The 26949-nt window shown below is 39.9% G+C and overlaps 2 protein-coding genes across 39 annotated transcripts in view; both read left to right on the forward strand.

Annotated features, from left to right (window-relative positions):
- The window catches only part of ptprk (protein tyrosine phosphatase receptor type K), a 188609-nt gene extending 178744 nt beyond the window's left edge, over positions 1-9865 (forward strand). For 22 of the 38 annotated variants that reach the window (XM_084091694.1, XM_084091695.1, XM_084091675.1 and 19 more), the window contains 5 exons: positions 3144-3275; positions 3446-3571; positions 5493-5656; positions 6811-6946; positions 8878-9865. In XM_084091694.1, coding sequence (XP_083947820.1) covers positions 3144-3275; positions 3446-3571; positions 5493-5656; positions 6811-6946; positions 8878-8931 — 612 coding nt within the window. In that variant the 3' untranslated portion in view covers positions 8932-9865. Of the gene's footprint in view, positions 1-2739; positions 2758-3143; positions 3276-3445; positions 3572-5492; positions 5657-6810; positions 6947-8877 lie in introns of all 38 variants that reach the window. The other 16 variants (XM_084091696.1, XM_084091697.1, XM_084091701.1 and 13 more) reach the window with 1 other exon arrangement.
- An 847-nt stretch (positions 9866-10712) lies between these two features.
- On the forward strand, positions 10713-26948 carry themis (thymocyte selection associated). The gene is made up of 6 exons (XM_084091189.1): positions 10713-10966; positions 12181-12318; positions 14536-14997; positions 17936-19005; positions 22023-22143; positions 25544-26948. Exons 1-6 carry the CDS (start codon positions 10876-10878, stop codon positions 25717-25719), a joined length of 2058 nt encoding a protein of 685 aa, XP_083947315.1. The 5' UTR covers positions 10713-10875; the 3' UTR covers positions 25720-26948.
- Position 26949: the final 1 nt, after the last annotated feature.

The raw sequence follows: 26949 nt of genomic DNA on the forward strand, positions 1-26949 counted from the left end.
TACTCAATAAAATTGTGGCAACAGATTACAAGCAATATTGTATATCAAATTCAACAAATAAGAATTGAGTTAGAATGAATCAAATCAATTCCTTAGAAGTCAACCATTTAAAATGAGTAACTGCAAATAGCAGTTTTAAAAAGTACAATTTAAACAAAAATATCTGAATAACAGACAGACATCAGAGATGAATTAAGAACTCTTTATTTTTTATTGCCAATATTGAAGACATTTGATGATAACAAGCAGAATCACTGGAGGAAAGAGAAACTCAATTCAAACATTACAAACCAGACTGGCTTTATTTCTGTCATTCGTCTGCAGCTCTTTTTGGGAATCAACAGGTTTAGATGTTGATGCTATGTTGCAAAGTTTGATCATTATGGTGATCAGTGTTTTTCAGTAACAATATTTTGTTGGCACCGATCAGACATTATGATTTTTTCTATTTTTAGATACACTGTCTGTATGTTTGTTTGTTTGTTTTTTGTTTTTGTTTTTTTAATACAGTCTGTCTTTAAAAAACACAAAAAAAACTACAGTGTATTTAAAAAATAAATATTCTGAATGTCTGATCTGTGTCAACAAAATAATGTTGGTGAAAATCTGTCGATATCAAATAGTTACTTTTGGTCAGTGATAAGATTAGTGAATTATTTTACTTTATGATGCTGAAAACTATATCATCTGACCATCTTTGTTAATGGCTTTCTTTGCAACAAATATGCTTTAGCAAAACACCGTTACAAAAACCCCCAAAAAAGCCAAGAGTCAAACTGCCCAACTAAAGAAAACACTGATCATCATAATGGCGAACAAAACTTTTCAATAAAACATCAACATCTGTTAATTCTCAATAAGAGCTTCTGTAGACGAATGACAGAAATAAAGTCAGTTTGGTTTGTAATAAGAGAGATTTAATGTATTTTCAGTTGATTTCATCTAAGGCTGTGGTTTAACTCTCTTGAAGTTCTTGTGTTTCTCTTTTCTTCATTGATTCTGCTCATTATCATCTGGTTACCATCTAAATTTTGCTTACTTTTTTTGTGTGCTATTTGCAGTTACTCATTTTAAATGGTTGACTTTTAAGGAATTAATTTGATTAATTCTAACTCAAATCTTATTTGTTGAATTTTATTAATAATATTGCTTGTAATCTCTTGCAACAATTTTATTGAGTAGATATAGTGTATTATTTTTACGGTGTAGTGCCGGCCCAGATCCGGGCCACATCCGGTACATGTGGATTCCACCCGTACCAGATGTGGACCGACACTATGTTGCTGTCTGGGTAGGCAGCTAAACTTTGCCGCCTTCTAAGATGCCTAGCTTTAGTACACATTGCTTTTATCAGATCAGCCAGTTCAGTAAAAAAATGGTGGATGAGGTGCATGTATATGCATGCATTTCTTTTAGCACTTAAAAACGCATCGATAACAGTTCAGCGTAAGTAAAATGAATTGTTTTACCCCAGTTTTTGTGCTGTGGATTCTTAATGCTAATTAAAGCGCTGCGCTGTTGGCTTAGCAACATGCTAATCCAACTCTATGGAGTTATATTGCGCTACTAGACAGCGAGATCGCTCAGTGGATTTTGGAACGGAGCTACAGAAAGCTAGAGACAAATCCAGGTGGCAAGTCCTTCGAGTGGGACAGATGTTAGCGTGAGCCACTGTAAAACCTATTCCAGCTGCTCTATTATGAGCGATCAGCGATACCATTATTTGTCTTGAATTAAGAAAGCTTTCAATTTTGTAGCGTCATTAATGAATTCTTCTTGATGGCTGTATGTGGGCCTAAATTGAACATTCCTTTATTTGGGTTTCCAAAAATAATAGTCAATTTTTTTTTGGTAACCTTATTGGAAAGGGCGAGGTAAGTGTAACTGTGAATCTCTTGCTTTAATTCTGTCATTTATTAAAAGACAAGTTGACTCAAATTCCAAACGTTCCTTCATCATTTCTCACCCGCAAGTCATTTTAAAACCTGGATGTTTCGTTTCTTTCTTTCTTTCTTTCTTTCTTTCTTTCTTTCTTTCTTTCTTTCTTTCTTTCTTTCTTTCTTTCTTTCTTTCTGTCTTTCTGTCTTTCTTTCTTTCTTTCTTTCTTTCTGTGGAACACAAATGGAGATGTTTAGCACAGTGTTTACGTCATACAACAGAAGTAGTCGTTCATACCACACACACTTGTTCACACTCAAGACGACATGTTTGAATTGAACACAAGCACAAATGAGACTTGAGATGCAAGCCTGTTCTCTGCACACGAGTCGGATGAACCGCTGCTAGTGTGTTTTGAGAGTCACTGCATGATTTCATTATATCCTGCCCACAGATTCTTCAGAATCTCTCCGTTTGTCTTCCACGGAAAAAAGAAAGTCAGACAGGTCTGGAATGACATGAGGGCGAGTTTCTGATCTGAGAATGCATTTGTTCAGTATTTAGATTGGTTTGCATCCATCTCCTAGTGGTTCATGTGTCATGGCTGTTTGCGTAAGTGAAGCAACGAATCCGCTCATGTCTGTCTAATGTAGAGCACCGTCTTTCAATGTGCACAATGCTCTGTACATCTGAGAACGACATGTCCATTCAGAGACGTCTTCACAGCCGATGACCTTTGACCCTGGGAGATGGTGGTCTAACAGCCAGAATCAGCTGAGCTCAAAAAGTTGTGATTTTAGAGGGTAATTTTAAATCGCTTCCTCGTACGCTTCACAAACTCTTGGACTTTTTTTAACCAAGCCGTCAGAAGAATACCAGGTAATTTCTGATTCAGTTCTGCCTCTGTTAGACTGGATTTGTTTCGTGGCTTTAGTGGTATGTCAGCACTTTCCATTCAACCTCTCTATATTGGGTTTGCTACAGCATGCAGAGGAAAATGAATGCATTTAATCACTTACAGAGATGTTCATTTATCACACTGACACATCTACACACACACACACACACACACACACACACATATGAACCGACACACGTTTACATCACTCTCTCATTTCCGAACGCTCACTGTGGTCCTTGCATGATCATACACATTCACACGTCGGCCATCCTGAGAACAGTTCCATCTTTGTCTTGTTTGTGTGTAAGTGTCACAAAGCAGAGTGAGTGTTTGCAGGAAGTACATTGTTCTCTATGTCGTGCAGAGCTACAGGCAGCCGGCCGCGTTCATCGTGACCCAGCATCCACTACCCAACACCGTCAAGGACTTCTGGAGGCTGGTGTATGATTACGGATGCACCTCCATCGTCATGCTGAACGAGATCGATTTGGCTCAGGTGAGATTCAAGCTGAAGTGTCGTTAACATTTTGCATGATGTGCAATGTTCATTTAAAGTCCCCCTAAAATTATATATTAAAAAAAAAGTTCATTTAAAGACTTTGTGAAAGGGCACAATAGGTGACTGTAGTGTGCTGTGTTTGATGCGAGTGTAATGTGTGTGTACAGGGTTGTCCTCAGTACTGGCCGGAGGAGGGGATGCTGAGATACGGGCCTGTACAGGTGGACTGCATATCCAGCTCGATGGACTGCGACGTCATTAGTCGTCTCTTCAGGATATGCAACCTGACCAGAGTGAGTTTTTCACACGTCTCTGAAGCTTTTAAGCCACAAAGTGCAGAGCCGCACATCAGCCTTGGTTAGACGTGCATCACCATATGTGACCCTGGACCACAAATCCAGTCACAAGGGTCAATTTTTTTTTAAATTGGGATTCATACATCATCTGAAAGCTGAATAAATAAGCTGTCCATTGATGTATGGTTTGTTGGGATAGGACAATATTTGGTCAATCAAAAATTTCAAAATTTCAATATTTTTAATCTGAGGGTGCAAAAAAAAAACTCCTTTAACCCTTAAAGACCGATACGGCCGCCCGCGGCATAAAATAACTGACGTTCTAAAATGTTTAATAACTTTTGAGTCGCTAATCCAATCTGTATGCTTTAAAATGCACCGTAAAGAGGAGATTCTCAGCTTTCCCGTGTTATACGGATGTCTCTATTGGTCATTCAGTGGCTCCGTAGTGCCGGTGATTGCGTCATCAAAATCTGCAGCAGTGATTCGTCAAGGAAACACATGTGGTTTCTTTCTCTGAGCCAAACAGGAACGATTGTTGATGCTTAGTCCCACCCTCATGCCCAGATTCGTCCAAACGGTCATCAACTTAACCAATAAACATAGTGATTGGTGTTTTTAACAACCAATCACGTTTCTTTATAATTCTGAGCAAACGCAATGCATTGAAAACTATGCGTGAAAACTAACGGATGCAAAGTTTTTGACCATAGCGCAAAACACGAAAGAGCACAAAACATGAAAGGGCACAAAACACGAAAGAGCATGAGTATGTCAAAACAGCAGTACAAATCGGAGGATGTGTTAGAATTGATTTTTTTAAACGAGTCGTTAGACGATGACATGGTGGAACCTTCCGATTCAGAAAATTGTTTGAATTATTTGCACTGTTTATTTATCTATTTGTATTTAGTTTGTGAAGATTATTTGCACTATTTGTTCATTAGCACTCAGTATATTACCCTCAATGAACCATTTCTTCATTTGCACTGTTTATTTCTTTTTGTATTTAGTTTGTGAAGATTATTTGAACCATTTGTTCACTCTGTTTACACTCTGTATATTGTATTGTTAGTATTTATATTGCTACTTGTTATATTGTTTGCATTTGTTGTTCATGTTCAAATTATAATATAATTTTCTGAAGAAAAATGTTTGCTTCAGTGTTCTGTTGTAATATAACAACTTTTCTATTTACTTTACTCCCTGAACTTTTTTGGACACATCTACATTGTCAGTAAATGAAATACACCTGTTTTTACTCAAAAACGCCTAGAATAATATTATAATAAATGGCTATAACTTGCTGAGGGATTGTTACATGTAGACAAAATTTCATGTGGAAGTCTAAAACAACCAAGTCTAACTTTCTAAAGGAAAAAAACAAAACTTCAGGAAGTTCTGTTTGAGTTCACATTGAAAACACCACATTTTTTGCTGCCGTTTTTCTTAAAATCCTGTTAATTTCATAAATTCTCTGACAAAATAAATGTAAAACTGGGACTTTAAATGAGCTAGATGGGAACTTTAAGTTCTCCTGTTTAAAATGATATATGGCACTTGATGCTTGCTGCTAGAATGGGTTAGAAAAACAAAGAAAAGTACAGGCGAGTCAGGCGCCCCAAAAATGTTCTAGGTCTTTAAGGGTTAAAGTTGTCCATTTATGTTCGTGATTGTGCTGCATTCTCTCACAAAAATAATTGTTTTATATATTTACGGTTGGAAATTTACAAAATATCTTCATGGAACATGATCTTTTCTTAATATCCTAATGATTTTTGGCATAAAAGAAAAATCTATAATTTTGACCCATACAATGTATTGTTGGTTTTTGCCACAAATATACCCGTGCGACATGTGACTGGTTTTGTGGTCCAGGGTCACATATTGACGTGTGTGTGTGTGTGTGTGTCCCAAGCCTCAGGAAGGTTACCTGATGGTCCGTCAGTTCCAGTACCTGGGATGGGCGGGGCATAGGGAAGTCCCCGCCTCCAAGCGCTCGTTCCTCAAACTGATCCTCCAGGTGGACAAATGGCAGGAGGAGTGTGAGGAAGGCGATGGACGCACTATTATACACTGCCTGTGAGTATAGATGTGCAGTGACAACACCAGCACACAGCAGTTTGTGATGGTCATGGTATCAGATCTTCAGAATGCTTTGATACCTACAGTATACACAACAGACAGAAAGTCTGCTCATAATTTCCACTAATATCTTGTCAGTATTTCCTGTCAGTGTATTATCTGTGAATGAATGGCTGCTCACTGATATCAGAATTACCCACACACACATGAAGAGCACACTATGACTGGTCCTTTCTCGTGTCAGTTTTATTTATCAAGCACTTTTACTGTTTCAAAGAAGCTTTACAGAAAAAAAAAGTTGAAGTAATAAAGACTTAAATTCTTTACCATACTTTTAAAAAGAGCACTTATTACAGAAATAACATACTTACAAAGAATATGTTTGCGCGTGAATTAAAGGTTAAATGTTTCCGGACACTTAATTGCATGTTAATTTAAATTAAATGAAAATGTATTATAGTTTCAATTTATATTAATGTATTAGCTGAACTTAAGAGTGCTTTTTGACCCACTCAGTGTGAGCACAACTGTATATGCAATTTCATAATTTCTTGCATTTATGTTAACTAAAATATACTTATACTTATGTTATTTCTAAGGAAACTTGCATATATTTTTAATTATGAAGTAGCAATTTAGTACATTTTAAATATATTAACTTTAAATGCAATATCAAATCACACATTATAATTAAAATTCATTATAATTACATGTGCTTTAGTATGTTAGTCTACACTTGAAAATAAGTGCACTTCTTTAAAGCATGACAAAAGATTATTAAAACACAATGATTTAAAGTGTGCTTTTAAAGTGAAACTTTAATTTGATATTATTACACGTTTTAAAAGATGTCAAGAAACACAATCATGAATTGTCTCTTTAAGTGCACTTAAGTGGCCTTTTATGTCATTAATATGATATTATCAGCAAGTACAGTTAAACACACTGTCCTGATTTGAAGTACTCTGCAACAGAGTGAAGCACAGTCTTGTTCTCATGAGGAACCCCAGTAAGCAGGACGATCTCCATGAGGTGACTGTAAAGATCCCGCATTGCTCTCGAGAACACATGTGATGAGGAAGTCTTTGCACACACATTGGTACAGTGGTGCAGTACGGGGAAAAGCATCTGACATGTGTGTGTGTGTGTAGGAATGGAGGCGGCCGCAGTGGGATGTTCTGTGCCATCAGTATTGTGTGTGAGATGATAAAGCGGCAGAATGTTGTTGACGTCTTTCATGCGGTGAAGAGTCTGAGGAACAGCAAGCCCAATATGGTGGACAGCCCGGTATGAACAGCACCTCTCACACACTACACTAACACACACACTCACTAGTGTCAGCAGGATGAGGAAGTCACCGGAGGTAACACCTTATTTGATGGTGACATACAGTACTTACCCGTGTTCCACGTAGTTACTATAGTAATAACAGTAAATGATGTATAATTACAAGCAAGTAATCCAAACTGGTTACACTTAATTTTAAGGTGTCATTGTTACTGTGTAATTATATCTTTAAGTACTGAGTAATAATAATTAACAATTAACTATAAGTTTAGGGTTGGATGGGATTTGGTTGCATGTAATTATGCAGAATTTACTGTTATTACTATGGTAAGTACATGTAACATATGTAACAAGGACACTGTAAAATAGTGTTAGCAAACCTATAGCAAGTACATGTATTTCATTAACAGTACTCAGAGCTTATTTGTGTAATTACACTGTAACAACATCGCCTTAAAATAAAGTGTAACCTCACTGTATTTTCTGTCTTGTTGTCCAGTAAGAATATCCTTAAAACTAGATTTACATTTATTTGAGAAGCATTGTGTGTGGCGGAGGAAAAACGAAAACACAGTTTATCCTGGAGTTTATCTAACTCATCCAACAGTGATTCTAACTAACACTTTTTAGTTAACTTTACTTAATGTCTTAACTTAATTGTAAAAATCTAGTAATCTGCACTATTCACATACTATGCTTTGTTTACTAAGAAAACCCAAGTTCAGATTAAGATTAAGATTAAGATTGGTTTGAGTGTGGTTTTTGAGGCGGGGAAAATCTTAATGGACTTTTCACTTCTGCAGTTATTTCTCTCTGTTTGCATTCACTCATTTCCCAAAGTCATCTTGAATGTTGAAATTTTAATACAACTGAAAAATTTGAGAGAACATCACATAAGATGACTTCATAAATTGATGTTGATTTGATCACCATTATGGTGATTAGTGTTCCATTTGGTTGGGCACTTGGAACTTCATTTATACTATTGTAATTCTCTTCCCATTGATGCAGCGATTGCAACAAGAAATCAGTTATTCGGTTATTATAGTTATTATTATTATTCATATGTATGTATGTATGAATGAATGATGTATAACATAACAATATTTCATGTCAATTAATGATCTTTTATAATTTTGTTGCTAACACTTATGTCCTAAACACCTTGTGAAACTTTTATTTGGGTTTATATAATCCCTCTATATTTGTGACAATCTTGCAATTGATCATACTTGAGTCACACAGACTTTAACATTCAGCCTGCAAAACACAACAACGGTAACAATTATATTTATTTAAAGTAAATTATCAAGTACTCTACAGTTTTTTTAGTTACTAGAACTCTTGTGTAAGTGAACTATACTAACTTAGCATTTGTCAGTACCACATACTATTCCTATTTCACTTGTTTGTTTTTTTAAGGCAATCGGTTTGCATGCTTTTTTTTAAGTCCAAATAATTCGATTGTACAGTGTTTACTGGAATCAATGAAAATACTGATTAGGAAAAATATATTCTTTGCAGTGCAATGCCTCATAACAAATGCTTTTTAACAGAGACTAGCACTGAGATTTCACACTATAAATACAGATGTACATAAACATTAACATGTAACATTGAACAATAATCGAATACAACGTAAGCCTAACATCATTTGTATAAAAGCCCATGGTATGCCTCTCTTTTTTTTTTTTTTTAAAGACAGAGAAAGAATTCTTACCTATTTTATTCACATTTTGAATTCTTTATTGTATTCTCATTTATTTACAAATTGATGTTTTCATGTTAATTGGCCAGCAAGTTGATACATAAAGAGTAAATGGCATTGAGAGCTGTTGTGGTTTCAAACACACACCACATCCTCTGTAAAGAGCCAGTGTTTGTGTCAGGCTCATATCAGCGCTCATCGATGTGTCTCGTCTTCTTCACAGGAGCAGTACCGCTTCTGCTACGACCTGGCCCTGGAGTACATCGAGACGTCCTAATGGAGACCTTCTCGGACGAGCGCCGTGTAAATGTCTGTGCATCCCTGTTGACCTTCATGGGATTCAAGTGCCGGCCGCCCGGTCCAGTTCACGTTTGGTTTCGTTCTTTTTTTACAGCCATTTGAAACACTAAGGCCGAGCTGTTGCATGCATGTGTGTCTGTCACTGTTCCTGTTAATAACATGTGTAGCCGTACTCGTGTAGATGGACATTGTGTCGAAAGGGAAAGCGTGTAACTTTGACCGGAGAACACTGCACTCCGCTCTAATGGCTGGCTTATTACGTTTCTTCTTTTCCTTTTTGGTAGCAGATGATGAGCATAAGCCAAAGACTTGTGTAAATATGTCTATAGGGATGAAGCACATTGTTTGTATTTATTGTTTACTTGCATTTTTGAAAGCTCAAAACAATCATTATCATTCCCTGTTTAGCCTAAACTTTCACTGCAAACACTCTTTGTATGAGACAGATTTAAGTAGTGTTATTTTTTGTTGTATTTGAAAAATGTATTTTCCTTTTTTATTTGAAATCTTTTACGTGTTATAGTGATTTGTTTTACGTAACGGTTGTGATTTTGTTGGTTTTTCTGAGGAGATCTCCGAGAGGAGAAAAGAGAAGAGCTCTATTTTTTCTGATGTTTTCACATTTGTATTGTGCTGGAAATGGAGAAGAAAAAAAAATGCAAACAATGAAGTGTATCATTAAAAATATATACAGTATTAGACTCTAGTGTATTTAGGATCAAAGCCAATTTAAGAAGAAAGCTGCAGCCAGTATTGATGCTGATCAGACATTTTATAGAAAACAAAACAACAACAAAATTCATCATGTGAAATAAGTTATGTATTTTTTGTCTGTAGTTGTTGGCTTTATGGCTGTAATACAATGTCAAAAAGTACAAATACTTTGAATAAAAAAAGGATATGTGAAAGAATGTGTTTCCTCTGATTTAAAATGAGTATGGTTGGAATTAATGTGGAGAATTTCCCCGTTTTGAAGATGCCACAGTATTGCTAATAAATGGTCATTTTAACAGTAATAGACTGTAAAGCTGTGACAGTAAAAGCTGTTAATTGGTCTAGAGTAAGTTCTATTGCTCCTGTATATACAGGGAAAACTGTAATAGATCTCATTTTACAGTGGAACATTGTTAAATGCACCGAACAAATCATATTATAATTTACAGTGACAAATCGTAAACTTACCTGTGACATTTCACATTTGATCTTATTTGATCATCTTGCATCTTATTTGTTTGTGCATTATTACTAGCATTATTTTAGTGTTATGTGGTGTGTGTTATGATGATGGTTCAGTATTTCATCTTCAGTATTTCCGTCATGTGTTTTTCTCTTTAATATCAGTGGTTGTAAGTATATGTTAAAAGTACAGCATGGCCTAGCTAACATTTTTTTGTAAATTACAGTTTTAAAATGTAAAATCTACATGTTGTTCTGTAAATGTTTACTTTTTTACAGATTTTTTCTGGCAACCACAGCTGCCAGTTTTTCTTCTGTAAAAACTACAAGATTCTTTTTTTAAGTGATTTATATTGCAGAGACATGAGCGCTTGTTTCGGGGATTTGGATCCCTGTTTGTTTCAGCTTAGCTTTGGCCCTGGTGTCATGAAGTCAGGCAGAGGATGTGGGAGCTGTTGTATGTCATGTATGTCATAGTACTTTTGCAGAATCCCCGGTGCAGCTCTGCTTAACAATGCGTTGAGCTGTGGTGTTCGAGCTGAAGGTGGCTTCCTGTCCTCCTCCTCCTCCTCCTCCTCTTCTGCGCTCGATGCCTCGCTGTCTCGTTCTCCTTCTCGCTCTGCTCTTCTGAGCTCAGGGTCATCTGGAGGGCCGAAGGGCGTCAGGGTTCTCCTCCACCGTCCAGCTTTATGGACAAGCCTTCGCTCTCAGCTCTAGAAGCGTCTCCTCACACACACAGCAGAAGATGGCTACGACACTGCATGAATTCACACAGTTTGTGGATCCTAAAACTTTCCCTCGAGTGCTTCAGATCCAGTCAGGAATATACTATCAAGGTAAGCTAAACCCTGCTCAGAATTCTTCTGCCCCTCGCTGTCAGACAATAGCTGTGATTATGAGTTTTGAACGTCGTAATATCTAGAATATCCGTCTCACGTATTGGCCTAGGTGAGGGTTTGCCGTGGAGAAACAAACTGTGGAAATGTTGAAAAATATGTTTTTAATAATTGACAAATTTTATAAAATACAATGTAATCCTGTTACGTAATTTGGATTTGAAGACGGCACTAGGGGTGTAACAACATAACGTGTCACAATATATCGCAATACAAAAATGCAACTATATGTATTGTGTATAGTTCATCCGAAATAAATAGACAAATGTACTGTGTGAGAAAAAAAAGTTTTAGTGTCAGTAGGCTACTACATTAAACTGCTATAATATTGAATATAATGTATAATAAGGCAATGGGGGAATATGTGTGGGTCCTGATGATGCCAAATGTCTGATGTTATCAGTAAAAAGTGGCCTGCATTATTTTAAATATATCTAGTCAGTGAAAGAGTGCAAACATATTCATCTAAAATAATTCAGTATTTTCAGCTTCAGAATCATGAATATTGTTATTCTGGTGTCTCTATTGTCCTGTGCTTTGAGTTTCAGCACCAAGTCCAAGCCTGTTCATTTAGCCTACACACACAATGTAATACCAAATTAGCATTTTAATCAACAGTACAATTTTTGTTAACCTTTTACCATATGTCTTGGAGTATCGCAATAATATGGTATCGTGACTTCACTATCGTGAACTATATAAAAACGTGACACGAGGGTATCCTTACACCTTACATCTCTTTAGCCTATATATAAATTCTTTTTTAAATCAACTATATGATTTTGCAACAAAATAAAACTTGTTTTTAAATGATTTAGAGTTAATTGTAACAAGCAAGATGACTGAATGCCTGAATTTATCAGTTGAAGAAACAAAGAAAAGTTTATTTTCAAACCACATGATATCATGAGCGGAAACCAACCTGTGTCTGATCTTTTTCTAGCTCTCTTCGGTGTGTAATATGCCTGATGTTCGTGATGTCATTAACTGCACACACTACATAATTTCAGCATTTTTAACTGCTCAAAATGCCACTTCACTCCAGTACTCTGATTTGTGCAGCAATAGTTTTACAGCAATACAAGCTGAATGGACTGGAATACTGAGAGCTTTGACATGTTTAATGTGAGTGTGAAAACACTGGTGTTTTTCAGGCTGCGTGTATGAGATGTTTGGAAGAGAGTGCTGTCTTTCCACAGGAGATCTGCTGAAAATCATCGATATCACCATCACCAGATTCACAGCGCAGAGCTCCAGCAACACTCAGATCGACATACCGGTGGAGTATCCAGGTACAGACACGCCAGAGCCAGGCGTTACTAACTAAAGTCATTTCTTTCTCTTATATACAGATATTTTAAAATCTATTCAAATTTTAATTTTATTTTCATGCCAAATTTTTCTGTTTGGAAAGCAACTTGCTAAAACAACTTGCTTGATTTGTATCTTGGATTTGTAAGTGATCTAGTTATTGTTGGTTGAAATGCGGCAGAAGAAAACTAAACTCGCTCAGTTCATTTGAGCAGCAGCTTCCATTCAGTCGCAGTTTTGCTTAGTAATTATCATATTATACCCTCAAAAGTCTATATAAATCTTTAATTTATCCCATTTCATCAGTTTGTTTCTGAATTAACTTTAACAATACTCTCAGCCCCATACTCCAGTTATGCTCCATTTCATTTTTTCCCTTTTTAATTAAAATGCTTAAAATGAATTTCAAAAACACCAAAAAACTCCAAAAGCATAAATCAAATGCAAATACATAAAACATAGACTAACAACTAAAAAAATGTAGAGTATGTGTGCGTATGCTAGTACTTTCACAGTTGTGTCAGATGTCGGCTCTCCATTTCGTTCAGTCTTTGTGTCTCAAATAGATGTAAGCGGAGGAAGTCGTGTTGCAAATCTCCCCGTCTGAGCCATGATTATTGTTTTTTGGTGAACGTTTTGAGTCGATTTTTTTTTTACATCAAACTCACACACACTAACTTTATTTCCTTACCTATTTTTTTTTTTTTATTAATACACCGTGGCTCATGACATCTGCTGTCGCCTCAGGCAGGTCGTGCTCCTGTATGATAGAGATTTAACCCTGTAGATCATTTCTGAGTGGTTAAACTGACAGTGATACAACTTCATGTTTCAACCATCCCGACTGTTGAGTGGCAAGGGACTCGGCTGTTCTTACTGGACTGAGAAGATCATTCCACCAGCGAAGAACAGTGAAAGTGAAGTGATTTTGTGTCTTGTTGATGTACGGTGGAGTGTCGATCTCTCAGGCTTCTGGAGAGGGTGTAGATCTGGCTGTAGAAGTGAGAGGAAGTATGAGGAAACGAACATCAGTGTCTTGAACCTGGTGTGAGCAGCAACGAGTGAAGCGGGAACACACGCTGTCTTAGGCTCTTTAGAGGCCAAACACACTGCTACCTTATTAGTTATTTGCAGAGGTTTGATCCAAATGCAAATGTGGTCAGTGAAGATCAGCTGCGCTTCACACACAACCCTGTCCAGGAGAGCGCAATACATGACGATCCTAGCCGAATGGAGAAGTGATGTTGCAGTGCTGGGCTGGATTGGAGGATGATAACCTCCGTCTTCACTTGACTGAGTCAGAGATGATGGACATGTAACTACTAAGATGTGAAAAAGTGTTTTTCTTTTCCATTGGGCATGTCTTATTTTGCCTAGGGCACAAAGTCCCTTTTAAGGCAAGTCATCTGACTCGGCGGCCATGTTTGAAACGCCAGACGTTTCAGTCAGATCTCTCTGAATGGGGAAACATCAAATCCTCCAAAGCTGCTCAAGCAATTCATTTTCATATTTGAAATCACATCCTGCACTCTATTTGTGTTCTTGTCTTGTGGACAATAAAAGCTTTTTGGCTAATTTTCGTGTGCAGATCTTTTTTCTGTTTTTTGAGGGGTTTTTTATATTTTATCTAAGCACCACAAGAAGTTAATTCATCCATCTGTTTGGGACTAGTGTTTGGCGCTAAACATTTCCATCCCCTTTTTTCCCATTTGAAATCACCAATGAAATCTGACAACTGTCTCATAAAATGTGTTTCTAATTGCTTAAATCATGACAAAGTGAATTTTTAAGGCTGGACCAACAGCAGCAGCAGTGACACAATGGCATTACCAATTTGCGATGGGCTCTTTTATTTAGAAGGCGGGACTTATTCCGCCATATTGCGCATTGCACTTTCTCCCATTGATTGTAATCTTTGTGCGCCATCTTTGTATATCTGAAGTCTTTGCTTTCAAGTAAGCCAGGACTGTGAACAATAGGGCAGGTGAAAGCCTTAAAGTCCACTTGAGAATTCACAATGGTGAGAAGCTTATCAAGTAAGCCAGGACTGTGACTGAGCGACCCACCAAAAAATAGGTGTATGATACCTCACTAAACAACTTACGTGTTTGAACACTTATTATAATCCACATTCTCTATGTTGTCACCAATTTTGCTCTTATAACGGCTCAATTTTGGCATTGTGCTGTGTGTGACAGGTTTGTTCAAACTGGTGTCTGACAGTCAGCCGTACCGAAGCATTCAGGAGATAGCCGTCTCGCTGAAGATCAGCTCTCATCGGCTGGGCCAGCCCGTGTTCCTCAGCTGTCAGGACATCGAGCTGCCTCAGGGCTTCATCAGGGAGAGAGACAGCTTCAGGATCACCGGCGTCTCCCACGAGCTCGGCGCTGGACACGTGCAGTGCGAGCTTCTGCTCAGAGAGCCCAAGTTCTGCTTCAGCCTGAGCTTCTCCCAGCAGGGACACTTCATAGAGTGTGAGGACGACCAGTTTTACACCCTGAAAGAGGTCGCGGAGTGGAAGATCTCCAAAGGCAGGAAGAGGACTGTAACCGAGGTCAAAGCTCCGGCCAAGAAGGACTTCTTTTTTTCTAGTTTGTTGGAGAATGTGTCTGGAGAGCTGATCCTGACTCCAGTGTATGAACTGAAGGCTGTTACGAGTCGTGAGTATGACGCTAGTTTCATTTCTATTCTAGCGGTGTGCACAAACTTATTACTTACAAACAAAATTATAGCGACACTGCAGCAAATCTTTTTTTCTCTCTTGTTTTCCTGTAAAAATATCTAAACCAAAAGAACCAAAGATATAGTTATTTTTGTTCAAAGAGAAATCTAACAAAATTTAATGAGCTTTATGCTTAAAATGAAAAATACTATTTGCCAAAGGCATGAGAAAAAAAATATTGTTTTTTTCTTTTAATTCAGTTATTTTTTCTTTCTTTTTTACTATAAATCTTAGATTTCTCTGAAAACAAGAGATAATATTTGACTTTTCAAGTAAATGTATATTGTTTAAAGGACATTTAGGGTGTGTTCACTCTTGGCATGTTTGGTTTGATTAAAACGAACCCTGGTGCGATTGCTCTGTTAGTGCGGTTGTGTGAACGCAGCCATCTGAGCCCTGGTGCGCATCAAACAAGCCGAGTCTCGAAATATGAACACAACACGGACATGTAAGACATGTAAACCAAGCAAAGACAGGACGTGAAGTCACAAGATGCGACCCTAAAAAAGAACTCAAATTCTTCTCAGCATGGGAGTAGTGTTGCCCATCACAGTTCAGTACAGGCATCTGAAATGTTGTGTGTGTGTGTGTGTGTGTGACGGAGGGATTCTTGCTGCTGTTTTGACTCCTTTACACATTTTCTAAGCTCTTCATGAGTTTCAGCTTGTAAAAATACCATCATATCTTTGCACATACAATGAGCGCATTTAGCCCAACATGTTTTGGATGTTATGCAAGTTCCGTTGCAAGTTGCAAGCTGTTTTGTTTTCGGATGTTTTTTGCATCTGTATGTTTGGTCTTAAACATGACAGTCTGAATGTTAAGGGAACCAGGACTAAAGCATCTTTTTCTGTTTTGGTGAGAACCAAACTACTGTACAAGTGTGAACACACCCTAGAGTTAATAGGGTTAGTTTTAGGGTTAGATGTTTTTGCTGTCTGATCATGGAAGTTGAATTTAAAAGACTTGCTGGGAAAATCATTAGGCTTTATTAATGAAACACGAGTGGAAAGAGTTTCTCTGTAAAAATGTTTATAAAGCCATCTGTACATAAATCATCATCATTCAATTAAATTAATGTATGAAAGCTTATAGGCAGTTTGTTTAGACAAAAATTCCATTCTGCTTGTGTGTGTTCGTGTGTGTGTGTGTGTGTGTGTGTGAGAGTAAGTGCATGTGTGTGCATATGTGTGTGTGTGTGTGTGTGTGTGTGTGTTTGTGTGTTTGTGTGTGTGAGTAAGTGTATGTGTGTGTGTGTGAGTAAGTGTATGTGTGTGTGTGTGTGTTTGTGTGTGTGTGTGTGTGTGTGTGAGTAAGTGTGTGTGTGTGTGTGTGTGTGTGTGTGTGTGTGTGTGTGTGTGTGTGTGTGTGTGTGTGTGTGTGAGTAAGTGTATGTGTGTGCGTGTGTGTATGTGTGTGTGAGTAGTGTTGTTTTTGGCGGCCTGTTTTAATTTTAGTTTTAGTCTAGTCTTTGTGTCAAGCTGTCGTTTTAGTTTTTATTAGTTTTAGTCACGTTCATACTCTTTTTAGTCTAGTTTTAGTCAATGAAAATTGTATTTTAGTCTCTTTTTAGTAATGCAATTCTATTTAACCCAGTCAATATAGAATTTCAAACAAGGTTATCTTATTATATTTAGTATATTTAGGGCTGTGACGGTGGCAGTTTTTTTACCACCGCGGTAATGGACCCACTACCGGCGGAGGTTGGAGGGTTATTTCAAAAAATAAATAAATAAAAACTCGTTTTATATTTCCACACAAAGACGCGTGATATAGCCTGCGCTCTGAGAGGGATGTGGGACACGAGCAGAAAAGAGACCATCGATCTCTTTTTGATATCTTCGTGTTTTCTACTTGATGTAAATTGGTCTGAAGAGCGAATTTTATCCTCCACAAGGGCGAAATATTTAGGCTATGTTTGAGATTGCGCTGCCAGAGAAAGTGAAACTAAAAATCACCCGCGCGTGTGAAACGCGCTTTACAACTAAACTTGACGCGCCCTATGTCTAATATAACAAGCACAAACTGTGTTAAAAAGAATTTGACATGCAAGTACAAATGTAGGTTATCTGTCCTACAGCGTTTTTCTACTTTACCACAGTAAAGAATACGAATATAATAGGCCTAATTAAAAGCGAACCAATGAAGAAACGTTTATAATCCCTTTAGAAAATGGATGAGACGAGACGTGAGTGAAGATTTGGGAAAAGAAACAAGAGATTCCATGCAGGGATGAGTCACGATTTTTGGATATTCGATTAGTTTATTTAATTATAGAATATCGAATAGGTTGCGATTATTCTCTAAAATAAAATCTCCATGTTCTGGTGCTGATGCGGTGACGCGTTCATGTAACCAGAGACGCTGCCAATAACATACAGCTGTCACAAAGAACCGGCAAAAGTAATGATTATGAATGTGTCAAATATATCAATGAGACATTTTAATAGAATACCTAATGGAGTAATATTGTTAAATTCGCTGATAATCGGGTGACCAGATCGCAAACCAGAATTTAAACCCGACAAAGCTATGGGTTCACGCACAACTCTCTCATTCGTCGTGACGTTATAACATTTCGTCTCGTCTCGTTTTGGTCAATGAAAATGAAGAGACATTTTAGCATAGTTTTTATTTTGTAAACCACATTTAGTTTTTATTCGTCAACGATAATGCATTATACATGTATTTTAGTCATCGTCACATGACCAGCATTTACGTCTCGTCTCGTCTCGTTTTCGTCAGGTGATAACGGTTCGTTGACGACAATATTTCGTCATAATTTTCGTTGACGAAAGCAACACTATGTGTGAGTGTGTGTGTGTGTGTGTCTTCTGTTCCACATTCCTTTAAACTTGGACTCTTTCTTCCCACAGTCAGCGAGAAATTTCTGCTCATCCCGTCAAACTTGGACGTGGAGGTAGTGGATGTCACAGAAGAGTTTGATTGTGACTCCTTTGTGCAGCCTCTGTCTCTTCCGGATGTTTTGAAGAGGCCTCCAGAGTTTTTTCCTGTGGTGGCCAAGTTGTCAAGTGAAAGCCATTTCAAGCTTTCACCAGAGCTCGAGTCCCTTTTCCATTCCAAACAGGTGATTGTTCATCATGCTTTTCATACCAAACGAATCCTGGCCTCGGAAATGTGCCGTGAATCAACAAGACACTTTCTTATCCCGGAGTCCTATAACGGTCGCTTCAAGCGCCGGCCCCGGCAGTTCCCCACCGCCTACGATCTGGAACGGGCACGCAGCGAGACTGAACAGATACGTGTGGTCGCCACCAGAGATTTCGAGTCGGTGTACAGCGGGCTTGCTTCTGTTCATGCTGGAGACGAGTTTATAGTGACAAAAGGCAAGAGCTGTGCGGTTTTACGCAATGGGATCGAGAAGGCAGCTGATAATTTTGAATGTCTGAAAGTCACAGAGAAAAGCCACGGGACAGAGGTGAAGGAGCCTGTGTGCCTCCCCATGTGTTTGGAGGGGGGATTCATGGAGCTGGTTCGGGACAAGCGTCAATACACCATTGCGGAAATATGCCGATGGTTCCCGCTGCCCTTCAACGTCAAAGTGTCTGTGCGTGACCTCTCTTTGAAGGTGGACGTTCTGGCTGGACTGCCTGGTCTGCACATTGAGGAGGAGATCTCGGACCCTTGCCTCCTCGTGTCAAACCTTGATCTCTCAGAGTTCAGGGAGGTGCCAGTAAATCGTACAGACTTGATCCTTAACGTAAAACAGCGCTGGGCTGGCGAGAGTCCAACATGTAGTGGAATGTCAGCCATTGAGGAGATCTCAGAGGACTGTTACTACACACTCAGGAGGTACGCTGTCGCTACTGTTACACCCCCTCCACGGCCTCCAAAAAAACCCAAACATCCTCCACCGCGACCCCCCAAGATGCTCACATCCAGATCTGAGAGCGCAAACAGTGAGAACTCCAGCTGCTCTCCCAAGGTAAACTGTGTCTTTTATTGCATTTGGTGTTACGGACTTCATGTTCAAATTGCAGCCTTAAGATGCTTGTCACATTTACCTTTCCCAGACAGCAACACAGTGTCGGCCCAGATCTGGCCCACATCTGGTACATGTTGATTCCACCTATTTGCAATTTTCATGTGAGGTTCAAGTTTGGTGAAATATGGCACCTAAATTCACTGCGGCAACCAATAGTAAACCTCGTGGTTTGGCACTGAGCACTGAGTGTGGGAAAATACTCGTAATTTATCAACAAAGCAAAACTGAAGATCCACAATGACCGAGGATCATTTTAAAATGTTAGCTGGTAGAATAGCTTTGGATGTTTATTTCGCTGTCCTTATAATTTTACGGCTTTCTACAACATACTAGTGTCGGGGTACAGAGGGTTTCATCAGTCTGCGAGGGAACAAACTTGTGTTTATGATGAACTAGTCATTGGATTTGAAAGTAGTTCTTGGATTTGCCGGAATCTGTGGCTTGTTTGAATATGTTTGTATGTAGAATACTACTTCTGTATTTTGTCTACTACACTGGCAGATATTTTATAATTTGAAAAAATCTGCCAATGCACAATACATGGATATTGGATGATGGATTATATTTTAATACAGTCCATCCTAAGTATCACTATCATCACATTAATTGCTCAAGAAACACCCAAACTGATGAAGTTCTGATGGTTCTCAGCTTTGTGTGTTAAAAGTAAAACTAAAGCCAAAGCAAAACTAAACACAATGGCTAAAAATGAAAACATGACAATTATACAGTATATGATGTTCATTTATGAAGGGATTCATTTGACCAAAAAAAAACAGGTTTATGAAACATAAGATGTCACACATTGAAAGAGGCCTTTATTTGCCATTATTACACACATAGTAAACAATATCCAGATAATTACTTTGGAGAAAAAAAGATTTCTCAATTCTTAAAGGTACAATATGTAAGATTTTTGTACTAAAAAGACATCTAACATCGACTAACATCAACTTGACAGAGACGCCTCTCTTGCATGCACTTTATTAGACAGGTGAGCAAATGTACATAAAACTAATCAATGTTATATAGCTCAACATGATGAAATGTTAGAATATGATCAGTATGTTATTCTAATGTTGATCTAGCTTTCTGCTAGTCTCATACAGCCAACAAACTAACACATAGAATAACATTATAACTTTCAACACACTCAAATGCAATAGTGTAGACCGAGTGAAACAGCGCTGCGTTACCTCACAAGTTTCATTCGTCAAATAAACTGACCTGTGTGAGTATTATTCAGCACTTGCGGGTAAGTTAGTTCGGTAGAATAAAATGTCCTTATTCCTTTATATCCGCGGGACTCGTGTGTGACGCTGATTTCTGTCTCTCATTAGCATTCACGCCCTGCTTCATACCACAGTCATGTTAAAAACATCAATGTATTCACTCTTCCATAAACATTATTAGATCCATCAGCAGCATGACGACAAGTTCCATAATTCCTCTTACCCCGGATTTCCACCAACTGCGGAACGGCTGCATGTCGGCTCCGTGCTCCACTGTCCTTCAATACCCACCAGGTCCAGATTTGTTGCGGAACGGCTATGGCCATGACTGACAGCTGAAGTCACGAGGACCCACGAGATCTCGCGAATTCACGTATGATCGCGCGATATAAGTGCTGAATTGCTGCGGAGCTCTCCGGCATCCGGTAAAAATAGAAGCTCTGCGAATCTGCTCCGGAGGGCTGCGGATCGCCGGAGTCGGAACTCAGCCGTTCCGCAGTCAGTGAAAATACACACATTGACTTTAATGGAAACCTATTGACTCCGCCGCCGTTCCGGAGCGGATCCGCAGCCATTCCGCAGTTGGTGGAAATTAGGGGTTATGCGTCATCAACCTACGTCTTTGTTATTGTAAGAGGTTAGCGACCCCTAGCGGCGAAAAAAAAAAAAGTTACATATTGTAGCTTTAATGCATTGTCTTTTTGCATTATCCACCAGGAGGCGCTGTAGCCTACACTCCTACTGGTGTTTCCCGAACTGTTTTATAAGAGATATCTTCTCCCATTTTATTACTGCACACCTCACTGCTGAAAGGGCTTCTCTGATTCATCAGCGAGTTATTTTCTTGCAACCATTCAGGTTATTTATTGTTCTTTAAATAAAACAATGAAATTGCACATCTGCTAGCATATTCAGCTTCTTTATAAATTGTTTGTTATATTGTTTATATATATATATATATATATAATGTATGTATATCTGTCTATAGAGGTCTCTCAAAAAATTATTATTTTTCACATTTTGTTTCTCTTTTTATATTTTCAGATTTTCATCCTCACAGACATTGTTAGTGGAGGAGACCAAAAAAAATGATAGAAAGACGTATAAAAGAAAGACTTTGTTATAAACTGTATAAAACTGAGTGTTGCATTTTAAGCCTGACCCATAATGATACATGCAGGCATCTTTGATTTTATATTCCTCTAAACCACTAGATGTGGAAAAACTTGCCGTAGCACTTTCCAAAACACCTGCTTTTCAAGATGCATGTTTAATTATTAAAAACAAGATGCATTATTAAAAACACATTATTTATTTTCACATAGAATCTGTTGCTCCATCAATGTTCAATACAAACATGTATATTTTTTTCTGCAATCATACACTATAAGAGCAGTGAAAAGCATGTTTATCTTAAGGTGTGTCTTTAGCCCTGTTGTACCCAAGTATATTAATGCATTGACATATTTTATATACTGCTGTGATTGTTAAAGAATTGTTAAATGTTCACGCTGCTCTGGTAAATTTTCAAAACTCTAAGTACAAAGCTCATTGATTCAAAATCTGCGATTTGATGATCTGTTTGTCAATGATTTGTACTAGGGGTGTTGAAAAACTGATTGTGAAAATAATGGCAAAGCAATCAAAAATACGCTAACACAACTTTTATATTCAATTATTATTTACATCATGTAATTTCCTATTGTTCTGTCATCCCTGTAACAGACTCTTTGTGTTGAACCTTTGAAACAAGATGACTTCATGCAATGCAGTGACTCAAAAAATGGAAATGACAAAAAGATTCTCTCTAGTCCAGTCACATTGCCAAAACCTACCCTGCAGAAAGGTAGGAACATTCAGCAACTTTCTCTTTAGTGTTTATCAGCATATGTTAAATGTGAAGTGTGTAATGTCTGCGCCACCAACTGGAACTGTAGGTTCCCTTTCGTGGTCACTATGAGTTACGTTGTGACGACGAATGTGGTTTTGCTTAGAAAGCCTCTCACCTTCGAGAATACAAAACGAGCCAATGGCAAGAAAATGCCATGGGTCTGCGGAATTTGCATAGGGTAACTCCGCCCCTCCTCGTGGGTATATAAGGAAGTACGCTGGCAACATGCAGTTATGTTTTCGCTTCGGAGCCAAGAGCATTCTTCACTCCACAAGCCATTCTGAGATCTTCTCTCTTCACTCTTCGAGACGAGCTAGTCTCCAGGTGTTGGTGTGACAGCGATCTCCAGTGAGTTCACATTGCCTGCTGATCTGTGCAGTGATCTGCCAGTCGTGTGTTCTCCCTGGTTGCTTCAAAATTCTGCAGAGTTTTCCCCTCTCACAAAAGAGCTTGCACATGGCAAGTCATTTTTAAAGATGTCTCGCCCGTGCACTTCTGGTTGCGGTCGGACTGTTTCTCAGTTTGATGGGCACAATCGCTGCCTTGCGTGTTTAGGCTTAGATCACGCTAAGGCAGGCTTTGTGGATGACTCATGTTCTCATTGCGGGAACATGACCATCGCGACACTGCGGTCGAGACTCACTAGAGCGAGAGTCCCCTCATCCACACCCCGATCTACCCCCTCCTCGAGAGGTGGTACTTTGGCTGATGGCCAGAATGACCTGAGGGTGACGGTGTGGAACAAAGCGCCAACGATTCTTCCTCAGCCCACACTCTTGCGTGTCGCAACCCGCGAGCGTCCCGATTGAAACCGCGGGACAGTCTTTGGACGTTCCCCGTGTTTCTTTCGGTGCTCCAGACGAGGAAACTATGTCCATCACTGCATCACAAGGTGGGCAGGAGTCCTCGGGAGATGATGATTCGGCTCTGCTGCCGCCTTCGGGCGTGCCAGCATTGTCCGAGTCAGATCCTGAGTTGACAGCCATGCTTTCTCGGGCAGCCGCGAGCATCTGGCTTGAGTGGAACCCTCCACCCTGTCCTGAGCGCTCGTGCCTGGACGATTGGTTTTTGGGTGCTGCAAGCCCCCAATACCTTTCTTCCCGGAGGTCAACAGTTCTCGACCACCCAGAAGCAGACTGAGGCTATTAAACACAATCTGCCCCGACGACCTGCTGCTGCCTCCACCCAGCCGTCAGCACAGATTCCTCAGCCTGCTCTCTGCCAAGGTTGCCCTCCTGCGGCTCCCACCCCTCCCGCCCGGCCCCAGCAGCAGCCTTCACCTGGGCCTCGCCGTGGAAGTGGTTGCAGGAAGACCCCCAGCCCGCTCCAGCCCCTCGCCCCGCTAAACGCCAGGCTAAGCGGCGCCCCTGAGACGGGCTGCTCAGAGATGGGCTGCTCAGAGATGGCGATCAGTTCCTCACAGGAGCTGGTAGCAGGGCCACTCCTTCCCCCGGTGGAGAGCCGGAGGAGAATCTTTTGTTCTCCACCCCCCGTTGCTCGCTCCCCGGCAGGCAGCACCTTAATGTGGTTAAAAAAAAGAACTGACACACCCATCTCTGAGCCACCAGAGGTCTCGGATGACAGTGCGCGCCGCTCACGAGCCTCACCACTCATGTCCCCCTCTGTCGCCAGACCCCTGGTAGAGCAGGCCCCCGTGGAACGCTGGTCTTTCCCTGGCCTCCTCTGTCAGGAAAAGAGCAAACTCTCCCCTGTGCAGATGATCTTTTTTCTCGGTATGGAAATCGACTCGGTCGCCATGTGCGCCCAGCTTACGAGATCCCGGGACACCTGAATCGTGCAGCCAACGAGCTCTCACGGTTTCAGCCTCTTCCTGGAGAATGGAGATTCCATCCCTAGACGGTTCAGCTGATTTGGGAACAGTTCGGCGATGCATAAGTAGATATGTTTGCCTCCCACGACTCTTCCCATTGCAGCCTGTTTTACACCCTGACCGAGGGCATGCTCAGCACGGACGCACTGGCACACAGCTGGCCGCAGGGCCTTCACAAATATGTGTTTCCCTCAGTGAGCCTTCTTGCACAGACCCTGTGCAAGATCAGGGAGGGCGAAGAGTAGGTCATATTGGTTGCGCCTCATTGGCCCACCCGGACCTGGTTCTCCGAACTAGTACTCCTCGCGACAGCACCTCCCTGGCCAATTCCTCTGAGGAAGGACCTCCTTTCTCAGAGACGGGGCACCCTCTGGCACCCTCGTCCCGATCTATGGAACCTACATGTGTGGCTTTTGGACGGGAAGGCAGGTTTGAGTACCATCACTTCCGCTAGAGCATTGTCCACACGACATGCCTATGTGTTGAAGTGGAACCTCTTCGTCACCTGGTGCTCTTCTCGCTGAGAATTGAAGACAGCGCTCCTGGTTGCATTGGCCTCCATCAAGAGGGTAGGGGACCTGCCGGCATTTTCGGTTGACGAAGCACGCCTGGAATTCGTGCCGGCCTATTCTCACGTGATCCTGAGACCCCGGCCTGGATATGTGCCACCTTGCCACCCCTGGGGTTGAAAGATTTCACCCTGCAGGCTGGATACCCCAGTGTTCTTCCATATGCAGCCCGCTCGCAGGTCATACGTGTATTCTGTAAGTCCTCCGTTCGGGCAGGCATTGTGTTGCATATTTCCACAGAGATATGCTTCCAAGTGTAACTTGGTATTCCTGTGTTAAGTAGGAGTCCTTCGTCCATGCCAGTCTCACAACAGGGAGCTCAGACTTAAGCAGGGAACTGGAAGACAGCCAAGGTGGCGTGATTAGACTGGGAACCCCATTCGTCGTCACAATGTAACTCATAGTTGACCACGAAAGGGAACGTCTCGGTTACGTATGTAACCCTCATTCCCTGAGTAGGGAACAGAGATGTTACGTCTCCCTGCCACTTCTGCTGTACCACTGGAACGCCTGAGTTCAGTCTCGGCTCCTCAGCGAGAAAACATAACTGCATGTTGCCAGCGTACTTCCTTATATGCCTACGAGGTGGGATGGAGTTACGCTATGCAAATTCTGCAGACCCATGGCATTTTCTTGCCATTGGCTCGTTTTGTATTCTCGAAGGTGAGAGACTTTCTAAGTGAAACCCCATTCGTCATCACGACATAACGTCTCCGTTCCCTACTCAGGGAACGAGGGTTACATACGTAACCGAGACGTTTCCTGAACACTTGCTGTATCTGCTCTATCTTTTATCTACTAGTTGCTTCTTTTATAATTAGTTCTACACATTTAGGTTGGAAATGAGAAGGTATTTTAATACAAAAAATGACACACTTTAACAGGCTGTGTTTTAAGGCTTGTGTGCCCTTGTGTCCTCACCCAAACTTTGTGTTGCCGTCTGATTCCCCTTCAGCTCTCGTCAAGGGCCGAAGTCTGGACGACATATCCATCGAAAACAACCAAGATGACGACAATGATGTGCATGATTATGAATATATAGATGAGGATCAGCTTGACAACATAAGAAGGGTGTACCAGGAACAGCCTATTAACTTGGGCGTGAAAGGAAAGCCGAGTAACACGATATGAGTATACACAATATATATACACGAGTGAAACACGACATGGTGCAACACACAAGGAAAAAGCCATTTCACATGACATTAATGACATGTCCCAGGCTTATTTATTTAATAATCGCTATACATTAACTATGCATTTAACTATACATATGATGGAATGGAAATAATTTATTAGGTGAAGGTCAATGTTTTCAAATCCCATTGTAAAAATGTGCACTGTGCTGACGCTGTGATTTTTGGAAATGCTTTTCTTAATGGGATTAATATCAAGCTTCGAGCAAACAGGTTAAGTGCATTAGTTCACAAGCATCTTTATTTGGTCAAATTATGGTCTCCCTATAACAGACAGGACATTATTTAACTAATTCCTAAAAAGCAAATGGTTCTGAAGTGTTTAGGTGTGGATCATGTCAGAAAAGCAATTGCTATTCATAAATCTGAGAAGGGTTTTAGGGCTGAATTATTAAAGCAACGTCTGTCTTTCTCCATATACAATACAAACAGTGCAAACAGCTGTCAGTCTTCACAATGGACTTCCTAGCAAATTCAATACCAGGTCAGACAATATAATAATGTTTGGAAAAATCACAAAGAACCCATTTGGCCTGTAGATGTACGATACTGATAAAATCATCCAGAAAATGATTTCTCTTTTTAAAGGTGGGTATACAAGCGACTGGATCACAACCCGTTCTCACTCCATGGCGTTTGATGCTGCCGCTTATCCAAGAAAAACCTGCTCCCAAACGCATTCAAGGGAGAGTCGTTTTAACCTGAGCTCACATTTGTGTGCCAGTCAAATAGTATTATTACATTGCAATGACATGAGGAATTCAATTTATTGGCCAAAAATGCAGTACTGACAACAAAGCTGTTAGAAATGAAGTCTTTTTATCGTGAGGTGTTTAGAGGTTTCCGGCGTAACCTCGTGTCTCTCCAGGCTGCAGCTGCACTTACTGAGAACGGGCTGTGGATCATCATGTGTACTTTATTTGCCCATTCATTCTGCATATTGACTTTTTTATTTTTATGTGTGCCAGTGGAATATTTGTTTTAGTATTATTGTTAAACTAAGGTTAGATTTATAACAGGTTTCTTGTACAGTTGTATACAGTCTTGTTATATAAAGCCACAGTTAAAAGTTTTTTTCCACAGTATTTTGTGGAGCAAGACAAATTGTTGTCATGTTTTTGTGTATTTTGTCTGGTTTCCAGTGAATAAATGAGATGGAAATGAG

This window comes from Abramis brama, assembly GCF_963993115.1.
Source record: "Abramis brama genome assembly, chromosome: 18".
In the NCBI taxonomy this organism is placed as follows: domain Eukaryota; kingdom Metazoa; phylum Chordata; class Actinopteri; order Cypriniformes; family Leuciscidae; genus Abramis; species Abramis brama.